This window comes from Notechis scutatus, chromosome 6 (genome assembly GCF_049901735.1).
Source record: "Notechis scutatus isolate UNSWTSFEM ecotype Mainland chromosome 6, rNotScu1.2, whole genome shotgun sequence".
Taxonomy (NCBI): Eukaryota; Metazoa; Chordata; class Lepidosauria; order Squamata; family Elapidae; genus Notechis; species Notechis scutatus.
In genome coordinates, this window is record NC_142014.1 from 65,162,987 (window position 1) to 65,185,311 (window position 22,325).

Sequence of the window (22,325 nt, forward strand, 5' to 3'; positions counted from 1 at the left end):
GGGCATGGTTTGGTGACTGGCAAACCAAATACAAGTGGTCCTCACTTAATGGCCGGTTGCTTAGCAAGTGTTCTAATTTATGACTGGCCTCCCCAGAACTACTTGACCGGTTTTTGGAGTTTTGACAGCCATGCACACACATATACACATACTCCCTTCCCACCCTGCTGGAGCAGGTCACTGGACTAGAATCAGCAAAGCATCTCTGATTAGATTCTGGTAGTGAATAAAATCTAATCAGAGATGCTTTGCCGATTCTTGTTGATTTGTTTTATTTGTATTTCTTTATTTTATGTTGCTGAATTGCATTGTCATGTGTGCCACTTCTTGTGCACACAAGCCAGAAGCTTTGTGATTCTTTGCAGCAAAAATTACAAACCGACCTCTGGCTTTGCTCTACTTTTCAAACGTGCGTGCTGGCACTGCCGCGTTCTAGGTGCCAGTCCTGCAAGTCCACCCCATTGAGCTTGCTGCACTGGAGGGACCTGCCCAAGCAAGTCCGAGCAGAGCGGTGCACCAAATCAATGGAGTGAGCCTGGGAGAGGGACAGAGAGAGAGAGAAAAGAGAGAAAGAGAGAAGGAAGAAAAGAAAGAGAAAAGGGAAAGAAAAAGGAACAAAGAAAGGGGGAGAGAGAGAGAGAGACCTGATGCATCAGATTGAAATGAGGCCTAGTTTAGAGGCTCTTTTCCACATTGAAACATCTTTGCCAGCATCTTTGCCAGCACATTGAAACATCTTTGGCTTCTATTAATAAAAGGTTTTGTGGATGAAACATGGCCAAGACTATCAGGAAGCTCTCACATTTTGTTGAGGCTTTAAACAGGATCCATTGGACCAGACCTCCTCCCTAAAAAATTACTTTTCCCCAATGTATTACAATGCCAATTCTGAAGAAGGCAAAACCAAAATGTACTGGTAAATTACAAGGAGAACACACACACACACACACACACACACACACACACACACTCTCCCTTCTAACCCTGCTGGAGCAGGTGATTGGAGTAGAATAGATATCTCATTATCTTTCTCCTCCCTCCTTCTTTATTTCTTTTTCTTTCTGTCCCTTCCTTCCATCCCCCCTCTTTCTTTGTCCCTTTTTCTTTATTTCTTTTCCTTTCTGTCCCTTCCTTCCTTCCCCCCTCTTTCTTTGCCCCTCTTTCTTTTTCCCCCCTTTTCTCTTTCTCTTCTTCCTTCTCTCTTCCTCTCTCTCTCTCTCTCTTTTTCCCTTTCTCAGGCTCACCCCATTGATTTGGTGCACTGCTCCGCTCAGACTTGCTTGGGTAGGTCCCTCCAGTGCATCAGGCTCAATGGGGTGGACTTGCGGGACTGGCACCTAGAACGCGGCAGTGCTGGCACATTTGAAAAGGAGAGCAAAGCCACTCTGGTTTGCTCTCCTTTCCCAACATTGCGTTCGGGAGGAGGCCCCGCAGGATCACCTGCCGGCAGCGGGGGGATGTTTGAAAAGGAGAGCAAAGCCACTCTGGCTTTGCTGTCTTTTCCCAATGCTGCGTTCGGGGCAAGGCCACGCAGGATTATCCCATTAAGCTCCTTGCACCAGAACGTGCAAGTCAGTGGGGTGATCCTGCGGGGCCTCGCCTCGAACGCGGCAGCGGAATTTTTTCTCACCCCTGAATTGTGCCCTGCCGCTCACCTTCAGCACCCCCCTGCCTCCTCTTAGCTCCCCCTGCCCCCCTAAGGCATCCCACCACCCCCAGGGGGCAGTACCGCCCGCTTTGGGAGCCATTGAGTTAGACAAAATAAAATTCTTTTGCTGGTTCAAGGTCACAGAGTTTTGCACATAATGAAATGGGAATCTTACTTTAGTGATTGGATCATGTGATGTGATGATGGCTAAGTGGGGATGGATTTGTAGTTTTGACTTTTGCAAGGAAGCCCGAAACTTTCAGATTCGGGATTCCACGGATGTGCCAGTTACTATCCAAATAAAGGAACCTTTGAGAGATGTCTGTCTCAGAGTTATTGGTTGGAATGGAGGGTTGCTGGAACGCTGACAGAAGCCTTTACAGGAATTGAAGCTTTCTGCCTACTTCCAGAGCATGCATACACTCTTTCCCCATGTTCTTTCGTCTTGCCTTACCTCTCCATACTGAAAACCCAACACATCGCTTTTTCTGACCTTCCCCAACTTTAATCATCCGAAGATCTTATTCTATGAGGTAATCCCTCATTGTTCCTCTCAGAATGATGTCTCCATATAACCTGCCTCTCTTGCTTCCTTTTTGTCTTTTCTCAATTCCTGCTGTGTGTAGGAAGCCTTTGGCTCACCCTTTAACGCTTGTGCTTTGTGATATAAATGTGTAATTGAAATTCTCTCTTCCCTGCGCAGTTGTGGAAAAAAAACCTTACTCTCATATATCAGTAGTTTTGTAACATTTATAATGTCTGCATGTGTGTCACATAGAAATTAATAGGAGAGAGGGGGCCAGAATTCTCTTCCAAGCAGCCAGTTATAGACCTGAAATTGTAATAATGTTAGACTAATGATGCCTCGAGCACCAGGTTCAGGAAGCATGAGCTAGATTACTGGAAGCATATGTTTATCTTAGACTACAGTTCTCTGTTGTCATCCTTTCTTTTCTACCATCAGAATTTTGTTTCCACTGCAGACATCCAGCAGATAAAATCCCACGCTTCCAGGGCAATATTTAAGCTAGGTTGGTTGATTTTCCACTTAAAAGATTCTTTTAAGTAACATAAATCAGTAGCAAATTGGCAGGCATCATATTTAGTCCTAACAATGGATATCTTGAAACCCCATCAAGGTCCTTAGTGAACAGTAGAGAATACAATGGGGAAATAAGTTTACTTTCTGCTAAATGGGTGTTTTGTAAGCAGCCACACACTTTATGATGGTCATTTTGTGTACAGACATCTCCAGCGGCAGTTGTTTTGTGTGTGTATCCTTAATCCAAAGTCTACAATCAGTGCCCCTCTATGTTTTCTTATCTAACCCAGAGGTCTAATTCCTGTTTACCAAGCCTTGTGAAGGATTCCTTTTTTCCGAGGCTGCCCTGGATGTTACTTGAATATGAACGCACACGTTCCCATTAGTGTCTATGATTAATTTTTTGCAAGTCCAAAGCATACATTTAACCTTGTTTTGTCAAATTTGGGAAATGCTTGTTTTGAAAAAGCAACTATAAATTAAACCAATTCAGAATATGTAGCTGTGTCATAGTCTTGGAGATTAACTCTTACAGAATTCTAAAAAGGCCCTTGTTCTTAACAAAAGTGAGCAGATAGCTATAATTCTATACAAAGTTACCTGCCGTTAAGTCCCACAGAACTAAATCGGGTTCACTATAGATAGAGATGGGATTGCCTTTTGAAAGGTGCAAATTACTGCAATTGACTCCACATGGGGTTTTGAAGGTTACTTAGAAGCTAGAATGCAGTGGTCTGTTTATTGGCTGTATACCCTGACACATTACTATAGCACATTATAGTGATGGCTCAATGATTAAAGACTGAGCTTGTCATCTGGAAAGCTGACAAGCCTGGGTTTGAGACCCAAGTGCCATGCAGTGGAGGGAGCTCCCGTTACTTGCTCCAGCTCCTACCAACTGCTGCTAGCAGTTTGAAAGCATGCAAATATGAGTAGATAAATAGGTACCACTTTGGTGGGAAGGTAACAGTGATCTGTGCACCTCAGCATATAGTCATGTTGGCCACATAACTACGGAAGTGTTTTCAGACAATGCTGGCTCCCTCGGCTAAGAAACAGAAATGAGCACTACCCCCTAAAGTCAGACATGAGTGGATAGGTGGAAACCTTTACCTTTATGGCATATTATTATAGCACATTACTTTGGCTCCTTATCACCTTCTGGGTACAATTCAAATACAGTATGTTTTCAATAATTTCCAATAATCAATTGTATTTATACTGATAGTCCTCAGTCAACAACTGTAATGAAGCCTGCCTGTTACAGTCATAAGTTGTGACCATCATAAATTGGGTCACACACATGACTGATCGGATTTTGCAACCTTTTTCTGGTGGTCGTTAGGTGAATCCATTGTTAGCTATGGGGCATTTTTGTCAAAACCCAGAAATAAATGCTGCGTTTTGGCAAAAATGTTTTAAATCACAGTCACGTCATCAATTGACTCTTTGCCATATAGGTTTATGGCAGAATGCTAGTTAAGCATTCTGTGAGTTATACCTGGACATTGGTTTTTGAAAGTCAGTGAAATAATATGAAAGTTGGAGTAGAATGAAAGAAAGGCAGATTCAAGTCTGTCCTTAACCATGGATGCTCACAGATTGACTTTGGGCCAGTGTCTATGTCTTGACACTGACCTTACAGGATACTGATTGTGAGAATTTAATTAAAGGAGAGAGTAGAATATGTGCTACTTTGAGGTTCTAGAGCGGGGGTGTCAAACTTGATTTCTTTGAGGGCCGCATTAGGGTTGTATTTCACCTCAGGGGTCAGGGTGGGCACGGCCAGGGTGGCTGTGGCCAGTTCGACATCACTCGTGTCGGGAGCGCCTGGGGCGGCCGGAGCACTCTGTCAGCGAAAACAGGCTCCCGAACTCAATTTTCGGCTGCAACGGCCTCCTGCAACCCTCTGCCAGTGAAAACTGTTTCATTTTCGTTTTGGCAGAGAAACCGCGGGCCAGTCCTTCGCTGTTTCCAGGTCGACTCCGCAGGCCAGATCTAAGCACCCCAGGCCTTGGGTTTGACACCCCTGTTATAGAGAAAAGGCAAGGTATCAATATGATAAATTAATAAATGAACTATTTAAACTATACATATGTGGAAGGTTCCGGTTTAGGAAAAATGGACTTAATGGTTTAATTCTGCTTTGCTTCAAAATATGGAATGTATCCCTTAATTTTTGGTTATTTTCAGGGCCTTCTTAAGCTGGGCCTGACACATAGAAGGCAGTTTGCATAATTTCTAGGCCTCCCACATTACAGGGTTCAGAGTTCACTATTTAAAATTTCCCAAAGTTGTGTCTCAGGTACATATATTTAGCTATATGTAGGTATATATTTTATTTTGTGGGTGAAGGTTCATTCTCTGAGCTTGTGAATTGGTTGACACTGACACCCCCAAAACTCCGCTGAAGATGTTACCTAGCATGGTAACGAAACACTTGGAAACCAACCCACAAGATCGGAGAAGGAACCTTCACCCATATCCTACACCCTACAGATATTCACCACTGTATTCCAATTTATTCACTTTAACTATGTATTCATGCAGTTATTGGTTTATCAGATGTCTTAGGTGTCTTCCAGGAAGCTTACTACCTGCTTGTTTCCGCTGCCATATCACATGCCTCAAGGCCTGGAGTAAAGCAATGGCAGCTAATCCCAAGGTTTGTGGTTCATGACAATATGGTCATTTAAATGGTGGCTGGCCATTGAATAACAGCATTTTTCCTTTTTTTTTTGCTTTTAGGAACAGTTAAAAGAAGCCAAGGAAGTATATCAGGCTGGCATCGAGAATTGTCCTGAAAGCTCTGATCTGCATAATAACTATGGAGTTTTTTTAGTTGATACTGGTAAGTAAAAAAAAAAGGCAATCTGGACAAATTAAAATGATTGCGATCAAAGTTACTAGCCCAGCAATTTATCTCAAGGCTGTTCTGGGAAGATTCCACCCCCCTCTGCTCAATGTGTTGCATTGTGTGTTGCATAATTTTTATTATTTATTCTTATTCATTATGCACATTGAAAAGCTGTTCTTTCTCTCTCTTTCTCAACACCCTCAACTGCCAAGCGTGGCATTAGCCCCTTTTATCAGCTACCCCAAGATGAAGAGCATTAGCGCCCCCCTCTGGGCAGCTGCAGCAAAGCAAGCAAAGAGGCTGCAAAATATGGGGTCCAAATGCATCAAGAGTTCAGATGCCAAATACTGTACACACACCAGAGACATCTCAGACTGGATGTCTTTGAGGGTGGAAGGACTTCAATTCCAGTGATGGGATTCTACCAGTTAGGCCTGATAGTAAAAAACGCTACCATTCAGCCAAACTGGTATTTCTCCCCCCCCCCCGCCAACAATCAGCTATTCCAGGATCCTCCTTGCTGTCTTACTACTTCACCCAGGAGCAGGGGTGGGATTCAAATTTTTTAACAACAGATTCTGTGGGCGTGGCTTAGTTGGTGGGTGTGGCTTGGTGGTCATGTGACTGGGTGGACATGGCTTGGTGGTCATGTTACTGGCTGAGTGTGGCCAACTCAACAACACTCACATTGAGGCACGCATCTCCTCGCCTGGCCTTTCATGACTGTGGGGATGCTGTAACAGTCGTAAGTGTGAAAAATGGTCATAAGTCACTTTTTTCAGTGCCATTGTAACTTTGAATGGTCACTTTCCACAAGCAAAGTACTAGCAAAGGAGGGGGAAAAAACTCCAGAGATGTTCCTGAGACAGGAAGTCTAGTCCTGCCAAGAATGTAATAAGGGTTAATGGAGAGGCAGTTTCTGTAAGCAACACCAGAATGTTTCCTTCCTGCCTTCCTTACAGGATTAGTAAGCCGGTTCTAGCGAATAGGTGCGAACTGGTAGAATCCCACCCCTGCCCAGGAGGCTTCCTTAATGCCCAGGAGGCAAAAAGGAGCGTTGGGGAGGTACTATCCCGTGCTCCTTTTTTGCCTTCCTGGGCCTCAGGGAAGCCTCCTGGAACAAAACAGCCTTCCAGGAGGCTTCCTTGAGGCCCAGGAAGCAAATAATAATAATAATAATGGAGCACGGGGGTGCTGCTGCAGAAAAAAAGCCATGCCCACCCAGTCACCTGGCCACGCCCACCTGGCCACGCCCACAGAACTGGTAGTAAAAATTCAATTCCCAGAATTTTTGGCTGTGGCTGTGGTGGGTTTGGAAATCCTAGGAAAAGTCTGTATATCTGGAGGGCACCCGGGTTGTGAGAAGGCTGATAAGAGCATTTAAGGCCCCCAAATTTACAAAAGGCAACCCTCAGCTCAATTGAAAAAACAGTCATTTGGATAGGAGGATCCCAAGTTAGATGTTGCTGTTATTACAGGTTCTTCCATTCAAATATTGCTAAGAGTAGAGGCAGACATTATTTATTTGCGGAATTATCTTTGATGTGTCTACGCAAGTAAGTCCCAGTTGAATGGGCATACCGTAGTCCTTGACTTACGACCTTAATGTAGCCTGCCCATCATCGTTGTGAGTTGTGATGGTAAAAAATCAGATCATGGAACGGACCCGATTTTATGACCTTTTCTCCTCAGTGGTTGTTAAAGCAGACATTAAGTGAAACAATGGTTTGCCATTTTTGCCAAAGTTGACCAGAAGTGAATGGCTGTTTCCAGCAAAAATGTTATAAAACATGATTATGTGACTGTGGGCTTGAGGGTGGGGCCACTGGAACTTCAGAACCGGGGTTGTAAGTTCCCTCCCACCCCAGGGAGGTTTGTTGTAACTTTGAATGGTTGCTAAGTGACTGGTCATAAGTAAAGAACTACCAGTATTTCCAGGAAAATCTGCACAGATTTTCCAGTCTTATTTGTCCAACTAAGTGGCAACATCTTAAGCCTGAAACCAGGCTTAATAGCCATAACCGTGAGAGGGATCTTGGAGTCTTAGTGGACAACCAATGAAATATGAGCCAACAGTGTATGGTGGCAGCCAAAAAAGGCAATGCAATCCTAAATTGCATTAACAGAAGGATACAATCAAGATCAAGTATACCACTCTATAAAGCCTTAGTACCACACCTAGAGTACTGCATCCAGTTTTGGTCACCTCACTATAAAAAAGATGTTGAGAGACTAGGAAAAAGTGCAGAGAAGAGCAACCAGGACGATGAGGGGACTAGAGGCTAAAACATACGATGAACGATTGCAGGAACTGGGCATGGCTAGTCTAGTGAAGAGAAGGACCAGGGGAGACATGATAGCAGTGTTCCAATATTTGAGGGGCTGCCGCAGAGAGGAGGGGGTCAAGCTGTTTTCCAAGGCACCCGAAGACCAGACAAGGAATGATGGATGGAAACTGATGAAGGAAAAATTCAACCTAGGAATAAAGATAAATTTTATGACAGTGAGAACAATCAACCGGTGGAACAGCTTGCCTTCAGAAGTTGTGGGAGCCTCATCATTAGAAGCTTTCAAGAAGAGACTGGACTGCCATCTGTCAGAAATGGTGTAGGGTCTCCTGCTTGGGAAGGGGTTGGACTATATGACCTACAAGGTCTCTTCCAACTTTGTTAATCTGTAATAATAATCTAGTTTATTTCAGCTGATCTTTGAATGGATTTGACCAAGAGGCAAGATCAAGTTGAAGGAGGCTAAACTTTACTCCATGAGCCTGGGATTACTTATCCCGCTTCATATTGATACATGGTGACTTTGAAAAAATGTATGGACATTTTAAACCATGTAAACGAGCAACCAGCAAATCCCCTTTCTCCTCCTTGTTATGAATCTTAAATCTAAATTGTAGTTATTTTTAACTTGGGTTTTATTTGCATTTCACATGCAGATTGCTCTACTCTGCTATTACGGGATATACATGAATGTGTGACACACAGTAGGTTGCTGTATACAATTTATCTTTAAAAGCTGTTTGCTTTCCAGTGCTAGCAATCTGTCACTTTTCTCAAGGATGAAATTAATTGTCAACACATTGATTGTTATTTTTGCTTAACATAAGACACCGACAAATTATGCTACTTAATCAGTTCACACAGCTTGTACTTCTCTCTACTTTTTTTATAATGGATTGTGCTGCCACATATCTGTGGAAAATGTAAAAGACCAGCTCCATCTTGTGGAAAAAGAAATATCACATTTGCTATTCGGTTTGGTGTTGATTTTAGATCATGCATGCCTCTCCTCCCTTATTTAATGGGGTTACTTTATCTGGGCTGCCAAAAATTCCAGATGACTTACCACTGCCCTCTAGTGATCATCTAGACAATGGAGAGAAGGATCTCTACATTGACTACCGTGCTGATTGTACCAAATGTAAGTCACACAACCCACAATTCCACATCCAACCCTACCTCATCCAACTCACCATCACTCAAAACTAGGCACGCACGCCCCTAACTACCTCAATTTCAACTACAACTGGCCTTAAATGCAAGCTACTCAATGCAAGAAGCCTTGTGAATAAAATTCCTGAATTTCTCCTCTTACTAAATATGGCTAATTTCGACATCATATTTGTCTTTGAAACATGGCTCAATGCATCTCTCCCTGACTCCATTACCACAGTAAGAGACTATCATGTTTACCAATCAGATCGTGAAATCTGTAGAGGAGGGGGTGTTGCTATCTTCTATAAAAAGTCCTTACATCTAAAAAACATCTAAGTTACCCAAGAGCTTGCTCTTCCTGAGACCATTGTCTGTGAACTGTCCTTAAATATCACATTTCGATTCTTACTGTGTTACAGAGCCCCTGATTATGACATTGAACATGTAAACAAGCTAAATTCACAACTAACATGGGCAACATCCTACCCACACACTTTTATCTTTCTTGGTGATTTCAATCTAGCTCACATTAACTGGACCCTAAACGAATGTAAAACTGAACCCATACATGCAATCTTCTACAATGCTGCAACAAACCTGGGACTGGAACAACTAGTAACCAACAATACTAGACTTAACAACTGCCTTGATCTCATCTTCTGCAATAGTTTGAATTCAATTTACGGAATACAAATTAAAGAACCCTTTTCCAACAGTGACCACAGCATGATTGACTTTTGTCTCAACATACGTCCACACAAAAATCAACACAACGATGTGATCCCCAATTATAACTTCAAAAAAGGCAACTATGATCTTATAGACAATGATCTCTCATCCCTTGATTGGCAATTTCTATTCACTGGGTGCAATACTGTTGAAGACCATTACAACATATTTTTACTTGAAGTCAAAAGAGTCTCAAACTATATGTACTAATAACAACTCCAAAAACCAGAAAAAACAGATTACCCATAACAATAAGGAAGCTTCAATCCAAAAAGAGATCACTTTGGCGGAAAAACAAATCTGGTCACGTTGTCAACTTCAAAAGCCGATACAAAAATTTATGCCACCAGATAAAGACTGAATGCACCAATTATCACATTAAACAAGAGGAAAACCTTCTACGCACCAATTCCACCCGCATTTTCTACAATTTTGTAAACAACAAACTAAAAGACTCAAGGTCCATCCCACCCCTGAAAGGACCTAATGGTAAAGACTGCAATGATGACACCATTAAAGCCAACCTCTTTAACACATTCTTTGGCTCAGTATTTGTAAACAGCAATGGATCATGCCCAGTATTTCCTAGTTGAACCACAGACAACTACAATGATCTAATACATATCTATTTTACAGTAGACAATGTTGAAAAAGCACTACGCAATCCAAAACCATCTCTATCTATTGGACCGGACGGAATATGTGCCTACTTCTTTAAAAAGCTATCCACTGCCATAGCTGAACCTCTAAGCATAATCTTTGAAAAATCTTTCAGGACCAGCTCCTTGCCAAAACTATGGTCACAAGCCACAGTCATCCCCATCTTCAAAAAGGGAGACCCCAGCCTAGTTGAAAATTACAGACCAATCTCTTTATGCTGTGTCACCTGTAAAGTCATGGAATTAATTATTAACCAATCCATTATCCTCCACTTAGAGGCAAAACAACCTACTCTCTAATAAACAGTTTGGTTTCAGAAAAAAACTATCCTGCAATCTGCAACTCTTACACTGCAAAAACATTATGGACTACACAACTCGATCAGGGCAAAGCAATAGACGCAATCTACATAGACTTCTGTAAAGCCTTTGATTCAGTGGTACATGACAAACTACTCCTAAAACTAAAATCTTATGGTATCTCTGGACACCTGCATAACTGGATAGAAGCATTCCTGTCAAACAGACAACAAATGGTCAAAATTGGGAGTGTCCTATCAAATTCTGTACCTGTCAACAGTGATGTCCCCAAGGCAGTGTTCTAGGACCAACTCTCTTCATACTCTACATAAATAACCTCTGTGATCATATTAAGAGCAACTGCGTTCTCTTTGCTGACGATGTAAAGCTATTCAACACCACAGACAATACTGCTACCCTTCAAAAAGACTTCGACTATGTATCAGAATGGTCAAACAAATGGCAACTTCAAATTTCAACAAATAAATGCTCTGTCTTACATATTGGCAAAAAAAGTCAGAAAATAAAATACAGGCTGAATAGTCAAGACCTTGTTGATGATCCAAACTCTGTCAAGGATCTTGGAATACTCATCTCTAATGATCTAAGTGCTAGAGCCCACTGTAACTACATAGCCAAAAAGGCATTAAGAGTTCTTAACCTAATCTTACATAGCTTTTTCTCTGGTAATATTACACTACTAACTAGAGCATACAAAACATTTGCTAGACCAATACTCAAATACAGCTCATCAGTCTGGAACCCACATTACGTATCTGATATTAACACAGTTGAGAAAGTCCAGAAATATTTCACAAGAAGAGTTCTCCACTCCTCTACTCATTACAGAATACCAGACTTGAAATTCTAGACCTAGAAAACCTAAAACTACGCCGCCTTCGGCCCAATCTAAGTATTGTATATAAAATCATACATTTCAATGTCCTACCTGTCAATGAATACTTCAGCTTCAACCATAACAATACAAGAGCAAACAATAGATACAAACTCAAGGTTAATCGCACCAAACTTGATTGCAGGAAATACAACTTCAGCAACTGTGTGGTCAATGTCTGGAACACTCTACCTGACTCTGTGGTTTCTTCCCCAAACCCCAAAAACTTTAACCTTAGACTTTCTACTATTGACCTCACCCCTTTCCTAAGAGGTCTGCATAAGCGCACCAACGTGCCTACTGTCCCTGTCCTATTGTTTCTTTTATTTTTCTTATATGTATCCATGTATTCATAAACTATGTTTTTACTTATACCTATTATCTTGTAAGCAATTGACAAACCAAATAAAATAAATAAAATAAATAAATCATCTGGATATTTTACAGTCTCTCTCTCTATATATATTAGCATTAATATTAATGCTTTTAATTTTATACCCATAAACTGCTGGAAACATCTTTTGAGAAATATGTCATGTATTTTTGAAATTCTAATTAGAACTAATCTTATTTCTGCCATATTTGAGAAAATAATTCCCTTCTCCCTAGCTCTTCAAAAGTAGATCAGGGAATTCATTTGTTACTACAGCCCAACGTAAAAGAACTAGTAATGTGCTTTAACATTACAGGTAGTCCTCAACTTAGGACCAAAATTGAGCCCAAAATTTATGTTGCTAAGTGAAAAAATTGTTAAGTGAATTTGTCCCATTGTACGACTTTTCTTGCCGCATTTGTTAAGTGAATCATTGCAGTTGTTAAATTAGTAACACAGTTTGTTAAGGGAACTGGGTTACCCATTGACTTGACTTGTCAGAAGGTCGCAAAATGAATCCTGAGCACTGCAACTGTCACAAATATGAGTCAATGGTCAAGCATCTGAATGTAAATCACGTGACTGTGGGATTGCTGCAATGGTCATAAGGGTGAAAAATGGTCATAAGTCAGTATTTTCAGTGCCTTTGTAACTTTGAACGGTCACTAAATGAACTGTTGTAAGTCGAGGACTACCTGTAATTGTGTAGCTTGCACATTGCAAAGTAACCCAACTGTTGGATGATCTTGGGAGTGTTTGTCTGTTCATATTTTTTATATTTGTAAATATGCCTCCCTTTGACTGAACTTGAGCTCCTCTTGAATGTTCTCTATGGCAGGGCCCCCAACCTTTCCAGCTTTGTGGACCAGGTGATTGGGGGGGAGCTGGTTGTGGAGCGGAGATGGTTTTGTCCAGTAACCAAGCTGCAGCCTGGGGGTTGGGGACCCCTGCTATATGGGATTGTCCACCCTGTTTCCATATGCATTTACTTTTTTTTCAGATATTTATTTATTAAACTTGTACATCTCCTGATTCCAATATCTCTGAAGCAGCTCATTTCAGAGATATTAACGTTGAAATGGTCTTGGGTGACCTTGGGCCAGCCACCCTCTCTGAGCCCAATCCTCCTTGTGGTGGTGGAGAAACTATGAAGGAGGAAGGTGTGTTGCAGATGTTCACTGCCTTGAGTAATTTGTAATAATAATAATAATAATAATAATAATAATAATAATAATAATAATAATAATAATAATAATAATAATAACAACAACAACAACAATAACAACAACCATAATAATAGCGGGATACAAACAGACAAATAAAATTTTGCGAGCCCTCTTAAGAGCAACCCTAACCCAGCCTTCTTTTTTTCCAGGATCTCCAGAAACTGCTGTCTCCCACTATCAGAAAGCCATTGAATTCAGCCCCGGTCATCATGTGGCCATGGTGAATCTGGGCAGACTCTACCGCTCCTTGGGGCAGAACAAGGATGCTGAAGTTTGGTACAAGCGGTAAGCACCTGGGCATCCGGTGTTCTTGGCAAGGCGACAAGAAATCCTTGGCTTTTAAAAGGGAAATAGTGCTAATACTGTGTTGTTTGAAAGAGTTACACAACTTATGCTATCATTTTATGTCCATTTGGCTCTGGATGTTTATTGCAAAGGAAGAATTTGAATTTTATCTGAATTTGTTCAAAGTTTGGCAGCATAAATTCCGCGCCACACAAGTAAACATAGATGACTAAAGCTTCATTTTACTTCTTTATAAATATAATATCAGTAAATTTTACAATACAGCCGAAGGAAAACAAGTGGGCCTGATAACGGCGCAGAGTGCGGCCGCCACCAAAGAAGGAAAGCAGACCCAGACAAGGAGATCGGGAGCTCCGATGGTCGGTAGGCCCACCCAGACCAGAAGAAGAAGGCGACGTTCCCGCGGCCCATCCCCACGGATGAGGCGTCCGGCCGGTCGCCATGAGCGCGCAAGGAAGATCCATCATCAAACTCGATGAAGGGATTGTCGGGGGCGAGACCGCGTGGTGACCAAGCAGGGATGGACCGATCAAGGCCGATCTAGAGACCGCGGCAGACCCCATCGTGGCAGACAGAGAGGCGTGGAAGCAGTACTCAAGGCTTAGCGGACCTCGCCAGAGCGAGACAAGTGAAGAAAAAGAGAAGAAGAAGAAATTTTACAATACCAGTTGTAGATTTCTCCAACATGGAGCAACCTCAAACAGATGTTACAAGTGCAGAGCAGAACAGCAACTCAACTTCAGCAGACCAGCCAGAAAAACAGAGACAACTTCTAGTTTCACTTTCCAAGTCAGCTCCCATTGGCTGGTCTATTATATGCCTACTCACTGACTCTGTTAACTCTGTCTCCACCAGTAAATGAATACTCTGACAGAATTCCAGGTTATTTTTTAATAAGGGCTGGGAGACAGGGTAGATTAGAAGAAAAGGTGAGGAACTGTTAGAGAACTTTAAAGAGGTACTGTACCTAACTTATTATTATTTTATTTTATTATTTAGGGCACTTAAAGTAGCACGGAAAGTTGAAATCCTATCTCCGCTTGGAGCGCTGTACTACAACACAGGCCGATATGAAGATGCATTAAAGATTTATAGGGAAGCTGCCTCATTGCAGCCATCCAACAAAGAGACTCGACTGGCTCTGGTGAGTGTACGCTGTTCCTCTTCAGACTCTGCCGAAAGTGTCGTCTTTGCACGTTTCTTTTTGCTTGCAGGTGTGAGAACTTGAGATTGGGCTGCATGAGAATAACGAGTATGATATTACACTGAAGCTGCTTTAACCTAAAATGGAATAGGCATGTAGGCAGAGAGGACAGAAGTCAGGAATCTTGACAAAAAGATCTTCAGAAGGTGGTTAAGGAAGAACCAAGTCATCAAGGATCCAGGGAGAAATATCAGCAGAAGACAAGCAAAGGAGACTGACCAGACTAAAGGGTTGCCACAAAGTAGAGGGCAGTCAACCTATTCTTCAAAGCACTTGAAGGCAGAGACAAGAAGACGAGAAGCAATGGATGGAAACTAATCAAGGAGAGAAGCAATTTAGAACTAAGGAGAAATTTCCTGACAGAACAATTAATCAGTGGAACAAATTGCCTCCAGTTCTGTTACCACTGGACACTGCATCTGTTGTAAGTACAAGCCAGTTGCCAAGCACCCAGATCACAATCCCATAACCACAAGAATGCTGCAATGGCCAGAACTTCAAGGATCTATCATAAGTTCCTTGTGTGATTGGACACACAAGGAATTTGTCTTGGTGCAAATGCTCTCAGTGTACATAAAAGAAAAGATACATTCATCAAGAGTCAAGAATCATCAGGTACAACACTTAATGATAGCCATAGGGTACAAAAAGTAATCAAATAATACTAGGAAACAGTCAGTATAAATCGTAAGGATACATGCTTTTCTTGCTCAGATATGAGATGAGGGGCTACTGAAAAAAATAAAGCCTTCTTGACAGAACCCATCTTCATACAATACAGGCATTCCTCAACTTGACGACCACAATTGAGCCCAAAAATTTAAGTGAGAAATGTGTTGAGCAGGTTTTGCCCCATTTTATGACTTTTCTTGCCACATTTCTTCAGTGAATCCCTGCAGTCGTTCAACTAGTAAAACCCAGTTGTGAGGTGAATCTGGCTTCCCCGTTGACTTCGTTTGTCAGAAAGTCACAAAAAGAAGACACTGCAAACCATCATAAATATGAGTCCGTTGTCAAAATCCGAACGTAAATTACCTGGCCGTGGGGATGCTACAACAGTCCTAAGTGTGAAAAGTGGTCGTAAGTCAGTTTTTTCAGTGCTGTTGTAACCTTGAATGATTGCTAAGTGAACTGTTGTAAGTTGAGGACTACCTGTACCTTTAGTGTTCTTAGGCTGCCTTACAGAGGGAGACCCAATATTCCCCAGGATTCCAGGAGGGAGAATTGTTTCCTTAACTTCTCTTTTTCTCTCTCGCTCTCTCTTTACAGGCTCAGGTTTTAACAACGATGGGCCAAGCAAAGGAAGCAGAGCAAATGTTGAGCCACATTGTGACCGAAGGGGCCGAGTGCCTGGAGTGCTACCGCTTGCTCTCTGCCATCTACAGCAAGCAAGAGAACTACAACAAGGTATAGTTACCCCCCTCGTCCAAAAGCTGTGACGCCGAGTCAAGAAGGGCCAATTTTAAACAACCTTGAGAGAATGCAGGAGCCTCTGTGGTGCAGTGGTTAGAGTGCAGTACTTCAAGGTACTTCTGCAGCCAACTGCCTACAGTTTGGCAGTTCAAATCCCACCAGGCTCAAGGTTGACTCAGCCTTCCATCCTTCCAAGGTGGGTAAAACGAGGACCCAAATTGTTGGAGTCAATAGACTGACTCTGTAAACCGCTTAGAGAGGGCTGTAAAGCAGTATATAAGTCTAAGTGCTATTGCTATTAAAGCAGAGCTCCATCCAGTACTTCCAGGCAGATTTTTAGGGCTGGCTGTCTTGGATGGATAGCGCTGTCCTATTTAAATATTAGAAATCCACCCCAAAGCTGTTTTTTCAAAATGCAATTGGACTTTGTTTTCCCTTGAAGACGTTTTGCTTCTCATGCAAGAAGCTTCTTCAGTTTTGACTGGATGGCAGGGAACGGAAAGATTTCTATTCTTTGCAGTCATCTCCACAGTCATTCCGATGATTGTAAAGAATATAAATCTTCCATCATTCAGTCAGAACTGAAGATGCTTCTGGGGTGAGAAGCCAAAGTTCTTCAAGGAAAAACAAGGTCCCGTTGCCTTTTGAAAAAGCAACTATGACCTGGATGAATCTCCATAGCCTGTCAGAAATCAGATTCTGAGTTTTAGAAGATTCTGATGTGATGGGTTCTGTTTTGCTGGAGACCAGTTTCACTTCTCCATCCATAGGTACATTCAGTTACTTGTCACAGTATTAAAGAACCTTGGATTTAATCTCTGGGAACTTTCTAGCTCTTCTCTGAACATCCAAAATTGCTCCTTCTGAACTGAATTATCAGCTATATTATTGGAAGCAAAACATAGATGACAACTGCCCAGTTTGTATCAATCCCATTTTGTCTCTGCAACTCTTTGTACAGGCACTTGAAGCCATAGACAAAGCTTTACAACTGAAACCAAAGGACCCCAAAATCATATCAGAGCTCTTTTTCACCAAAGGAAACCAGCTAAGAGAACAAAACCACTTGGACAAAGCTTTTGAGGTACTTACTTATATATGAACCACATGGATTGCTTCTTTCATTAAACCTAAGTGATGCTCTTCAAGTTGCTTACTTGAACACATGCATCGGAAGGTCCTAGAGCAAAAAGGCTGCCATAGGAGAAAGTGCTGAACGTATAGTTAGATAGCAAGAGGCTAAATTCCAGAGAAACATAATCTATTTTGAACCTTAAAATTTAATAGGTAACTATATGCTTATGTCCAGGGATTATGGATCAATTCTTGCTATGTTACCAAAGTTCCCAGTTTCTTAATTTGGAACAGCCGTCTCTGTGGTTCATAATACTCAACTCGTATCCAAGAGTTCATCTCCACTTGAACTGTATTCCTTTCACTTCCCCTCTCACAAGAATATTTTCATTAGCTGGCTCTCTCCCAGATACCAGGTCTAGTCTCCCCTTTGTTCCTCCCCTCCTCCCAATTTTTTTTTTTTTACAGAGGATAGTCTTTCAAATTCTTTGCATAATGGTACCTTTCCCTGGAACACATGCTAGTTGTCTTAAACTTATTGATTAAGGAAATTACAGTTATTTGGAAACATGTCAGTAACATTCTATCCTGTTCTTCTCAACTTGGGGCTCCTGTTCAGAGGTGGTATTCAGCTGGTTCAGACAGATTCTGGCATACCGGTAGCGGAAATTTTGAGTAGTTCAGAAAACCAACAAATACCACCCCGCCTATCCACCCCTGCCCTTTCCTGTCCTATATTCCCTTGTTTTTCAGCTCAGCTGATTCATGCAGATTGCCACGCCTCAACAGAGTTAAAAATCAGCTTACTTCACTAGTGTTGACACAGGGTGGTTTTTGAGTGCTGCGTGCGCATGCGAAGCGCGGTTTCATAGAACCAGTAGGGAAAAATGTAGATTCCCACCACTGCTCCTGTTTATGGTTAGGTTATAACCCCCAACATTCTTCATTTAGTAAAATAAATGGCCAGAAGCCATGGAATTAGTAATCTAGAACATCTGAGAACCCAAGTGTGGGAAAAGCTATTCCTTGTGTGCATTAAGATCTCCACAATATAGATTCGGGTCTTCTAATGTTGAGTTTTCATTTTCATATTAACATAGAGCTATAAAGTGTCTGTAGACTTCAATCCTGAGCAAGCACAAGCATGGATGAATATGGGAGGTATTGAACACATCAAGGTAAGAAAATGCAGAAATTATTTGTGTTTGTTATTAAAATATTTGTATTTTAATAAAATAAGAATCATCCATGTGATTTATAATCCTTGGTACATAATGTGTGATCACCAGATCACGTTGGATTACATGAGGTCAGATTATCCGCGTCCCCTGAGTCTACTTAAAAAATATTTATTATTAAATGTGAAATATTTAATTAAATAGTAAAGATCAAAGGTTCTTTACATTGTCCAATTAAAAGCAATACAGGCTACATAGACTTCTCAAGTAGACATGTTTTATTCCAATTTAATTAGAGCTGGAACAAAATGTATCTGGAGGGTGATTTTAAATTAAACTTCTTGTTATTTTAAGTTATTACTTAAAGAAGCACAGGAAACTGTTGACTCTCCAGGTAACCATTGAATGGAATGTCCTCCCAGCCTCAGTCAACATGGTCAATGAATGTGCATAGTGGGAGTCTACCTAAATACCATCACAGATGAGCTCTGTGGAAGCTTCCCTCAAAATGTAACTGCTCAGCTTGGATGCTGCCTTAGTACTAACCTTATCTTGGGTCATCCCCTTTACATCTTCTTATTAGGCACAACACAGGGTTTCTGATTGCATCTGTAGCTGATAAAGAGCTTTGTGCAAGGGTTAGTTCCCAAATAAAGTAGGACTTTAATAAGAGAAGATTCACAAATGTATATAGCCTTGTTCTTTTCTCTATAGGCAAGAATGAGACACAAAGTCTTCAGACAGCTGGCTCTGAATAAAAATAATAGATGAGGACAGCAGTAGCTGCAGTTGGCCATGGTAGTAGCAGCAGAGAATGAAATATGGGCCAAACTCCCCAAATATGGGAAGAAAAAAACAACAACAGCTGGATGAATTTGAGATTTTTATCTGTTTTGGTATGATGAAGATTCTTATGTAGTAGGATCCAATCTGGGTCAGTCATCGGGACTAGAGGTTTAGTTTTTGGAGCTTTTGGATTCATGCTGGAGCCCATTCATAGGGAACTACTCTCTCACCATGTACGACTAAATGTACGACTAAAGTCTAAACCTCTGGTCCCTTGTGACCGACCCAGATTGGACCCTGAAACATTATCCTGGGAAATGTACATTTTCCTTCATTCCTATGTAGCTTTGACACTTAATTCTTTTGTCTGGTCCATGCATCATTCTCAATTAATTGAGAAATTGATTTATCTCACTCGGCTGTTGTAAAAAGGGAGTGTGAAAGAAAACCATACACACTATCTGAGCTCTTTCAAGGAAGAAAAGAATGAGGTCTTTTAAAAATAAACAAAATAGAACTACAGGTAGTCCTCAACTTACAACAGTTCATGTAGTGACTGTTCAAAGTTACGATGACGCTGAAAAAAGTGACTTATGACTGTTTTTCACACTTACTATCCTTGTGGTCATGGGATCAAAGTTCAGACACTTGGCAGCTGACTCGTATTCATGACGGTTGCAGTCTCCCAGGGTCACATGATCAGCTTTTGTGACCTTCTGGCATGCAAAGTGAATGGGGAAGGCAGATTCTCCTTAACAACCAGGTTGCTAACTTAACACCCTCGATGATTCACTTAGCAACTGTGGCAGGAAAGATCGTAAAATGGGGCAAAACTCACTTAACAAGCATGTCACTTGGCAACATAAATTTTAGGTTTAACTGTGGTCGTAAGTCGAGGACTACCTGCAAAAACAACCATCCACAGTGAAAGGGCGTCTGCAGAATGTTGATAGCTGAATGAAATCTGAAGGACCTGCCTGTGAGGCTGTGAAAAACGTGTTTTGATTATATTTTTTCCCCTTCCCGTTCCACATTCTTATTTTTGCAGGGTAACTATATCACCGCGCGTCAATATTACGAGAAAGCTTTACAACTGGTTCCCAACAGCAAGCTGCTGAAAGAAAATCTGGCAAAATTGGATCGCCTAGAGAGGCGGCTGCAGGAAGGGCGGGGAAGGGGGTAACTGGACTGGCGAGACAAACCACGCACCTCTTGGTGAACGACTGCATGTTGTGGAAGCCCCAAGTTTCCCTCAAGACAAAAGCGAACAGGACGGAGTTATATGGGGCAGCGGGGACCCAAAATAGGAGGAGTCTGTGTAGGGATCGTAGAGGTGTCGCCAAAGCTTCAGGAATCTTCCTGGCGGTGTTGCAGGACAGGTGCAATCCTAACCTTAATCCAGAGATGATGTTGGGAAATGCTTCAAAAATGCACTGCTGGGGTGATGGTTGGAAGGGAGGCAACGGCTTGTTTTAGCAAAAATCAGAGAAAGCATTCATCTTGCAAGAAATATGCTCTTGAAACCAGGTGCCTGATTAGCCAAAAGCGTAGATGCATCAGTCAGTGAGGAAGGGAGAGAAGAGACAGGGCCAGCTGTCATGGAGGAAAATGCCACTCACCCGAAGCACTTGTAAAATCTCGGTAATAAATCTTGAAGAAGAATTGACTCAGTTATCTCAGTGGAAGCGATGTAGCTCATTCTCCTTTAAACACTTAGGTCCTGAGAGTGATTTCAGGAAGAAGAAAAAAACCTTATAGGAAACATTCGTGATAATTTACATTCACCTTATCACAGCAGCAATAGGAATGGAGATGGGCCAACATGACTAATGAAAACTTGAATCATCGGGTGAAAAGAGGCAGGTTAAAAACAAAAAGCTGAATGGATTTGGGAATACGAAGGGGTCAGAGTTGTTCAGAATGGAAGGGCTAGGTTTCCCCCTAAAAGTTTCCTTCATGCTTGCAGTGGATTCCATTTGCAAATATCTCTGATCCTTTGTGATCTCAGAGGGTGATTTAAGAGGATCTTACAGTGCTGATTGTAGAAAGAGCTGCTGTGTGAAGGAAGCACCTCAGAATGCCTCCTAAATCCACAGAACCTCCTTGAGTGATGCCTTTGAATCTTGGCTAAGTGGACACCTGATATAGCTACATCTTGCTGGCTCCAAAGCTTTTGGATTTGGTAATGTTTTGAGACCTGGGAAATGTATAATTTTTGAGGCATTTTTTTCCCCAGTGGAAGTTACTAGAAGTTTCGCTTCCTTTCCCCTCTCTCAAATGAGAAAAAAAAAATAGGTTTATTAAATGTGATAGAGGAGAAGAGAACTCATGACACAGATAGTGTTTATTTCTTAATATTTATTTGGCACAACCCCCAAAAATGTGTTTCTTGTTTGTCTGCGTTAGATGGCTTAGACCTGCTGTTGTTATTTTTAATGAAGCCAAATATGGTGTAACTTCTAGGGACGGAGATGATACTCTAAGAGTAGTAGGCGCCTCTGAGTAGGATTTGAAAATGTTCTCCCTAGGAGAAGGAATGTGTTCCTACCATGAGATTGAATTAGAAATAGAATCAGGGGGCTGAAAGGGATCTTGTAGATCTTCTAGCCCAACCCGCTGCCCAAGGCAGGGATCTGTATTCCATCTTGGACAAATGAGTGTCCAGCAATGGATCACCCTCAATTCCAGGAGGCAAGCTGTTCCATTGACTAAATTGTTCTCACTATTAAGAAATTTCTTCTTAGTTTGATTACAGCTTAGTTGGATAGCAACTTTTGAATCTGTTTGGTTGAGACCTTAAAGGTAAGCTCTGCTAACAACACAAGTCTGCCTTGGGCTCAGGCCTAATGTGAATTGATGGGGATCATGGCGATAAATGAAAAAAAAAACTGAGCCATTGTGCCTTGGAAAAGTAGCAGTAACCCAGCAACATGATGGCTGCCATTGGATAATGTACTATTAACATCTCCAGTTTGGCAATCCAGTGTGATCCTGTCTCTCTCCCTAGTCTTGGATCTGTTGTTTGGACTTGGCTGACCATATTCACTGACGGGAGCTGTCAAGCAGGAGGGAAGATAGTTCATCATTTCCAAAAATCTGGGGAAGAGTAAATGTACCTAACCATTTAGCTAGACTGGGGTCTCTAAACTTGGCACTTTTCAGACTTGTGGACTTCAACTCCCAGAATTCCTC

The 22,325-nt window shown here is 41.7% G+C and overlaps 1 protein-coding gene across 3 annotated transcripts in view; it reads left to right on the top strand.

Moving 5' to 3' along the window:
* TMTC1 (transmembrane O-mannosyltransferase targeting cadherins 1) overlaps positions 1-20,795 on the top strand; it is a 162,555-nt gene extending 141,760 nt beyond the window's left edge. For all 3 annotated transcript variants that reach the window (XM_026695102.2, XM_026695103.2, XM_026695104.2), the window contains 7 exons: positions 5,439-5,541; positions 13,322-13,457; positions 14,478-14,622; positions 15,952-16,089; positions 17,057-17,179; positions 18,270-18,347; positions 20,182-20,795. In XM_026695102.2, the coding sequence (XP_026550887.1) occupies positions 5,439-5,541; positions 13,322-13,457; positions 14,478-14,622; positions 15,952-16,089; positions 17,057-17,179; positions 18,270-18,347; positions 20,182-20,316 (858 nt within the window). In that variant the 3' untranslated portion in view covers positions 20,317-20,795. The remainder of the gene's footprint in view (positions 1-5,438; positions 5,542-13,321; positions 13,458-14,477; positions 14,623-15,951; positions 16,090-17,056; positions 17,180-18,269; positions 18,348-20,181) is intronic.
* The last annotated feature ends 1,530 nt before the right edge of the window (positions 20,796-22,325 follow it).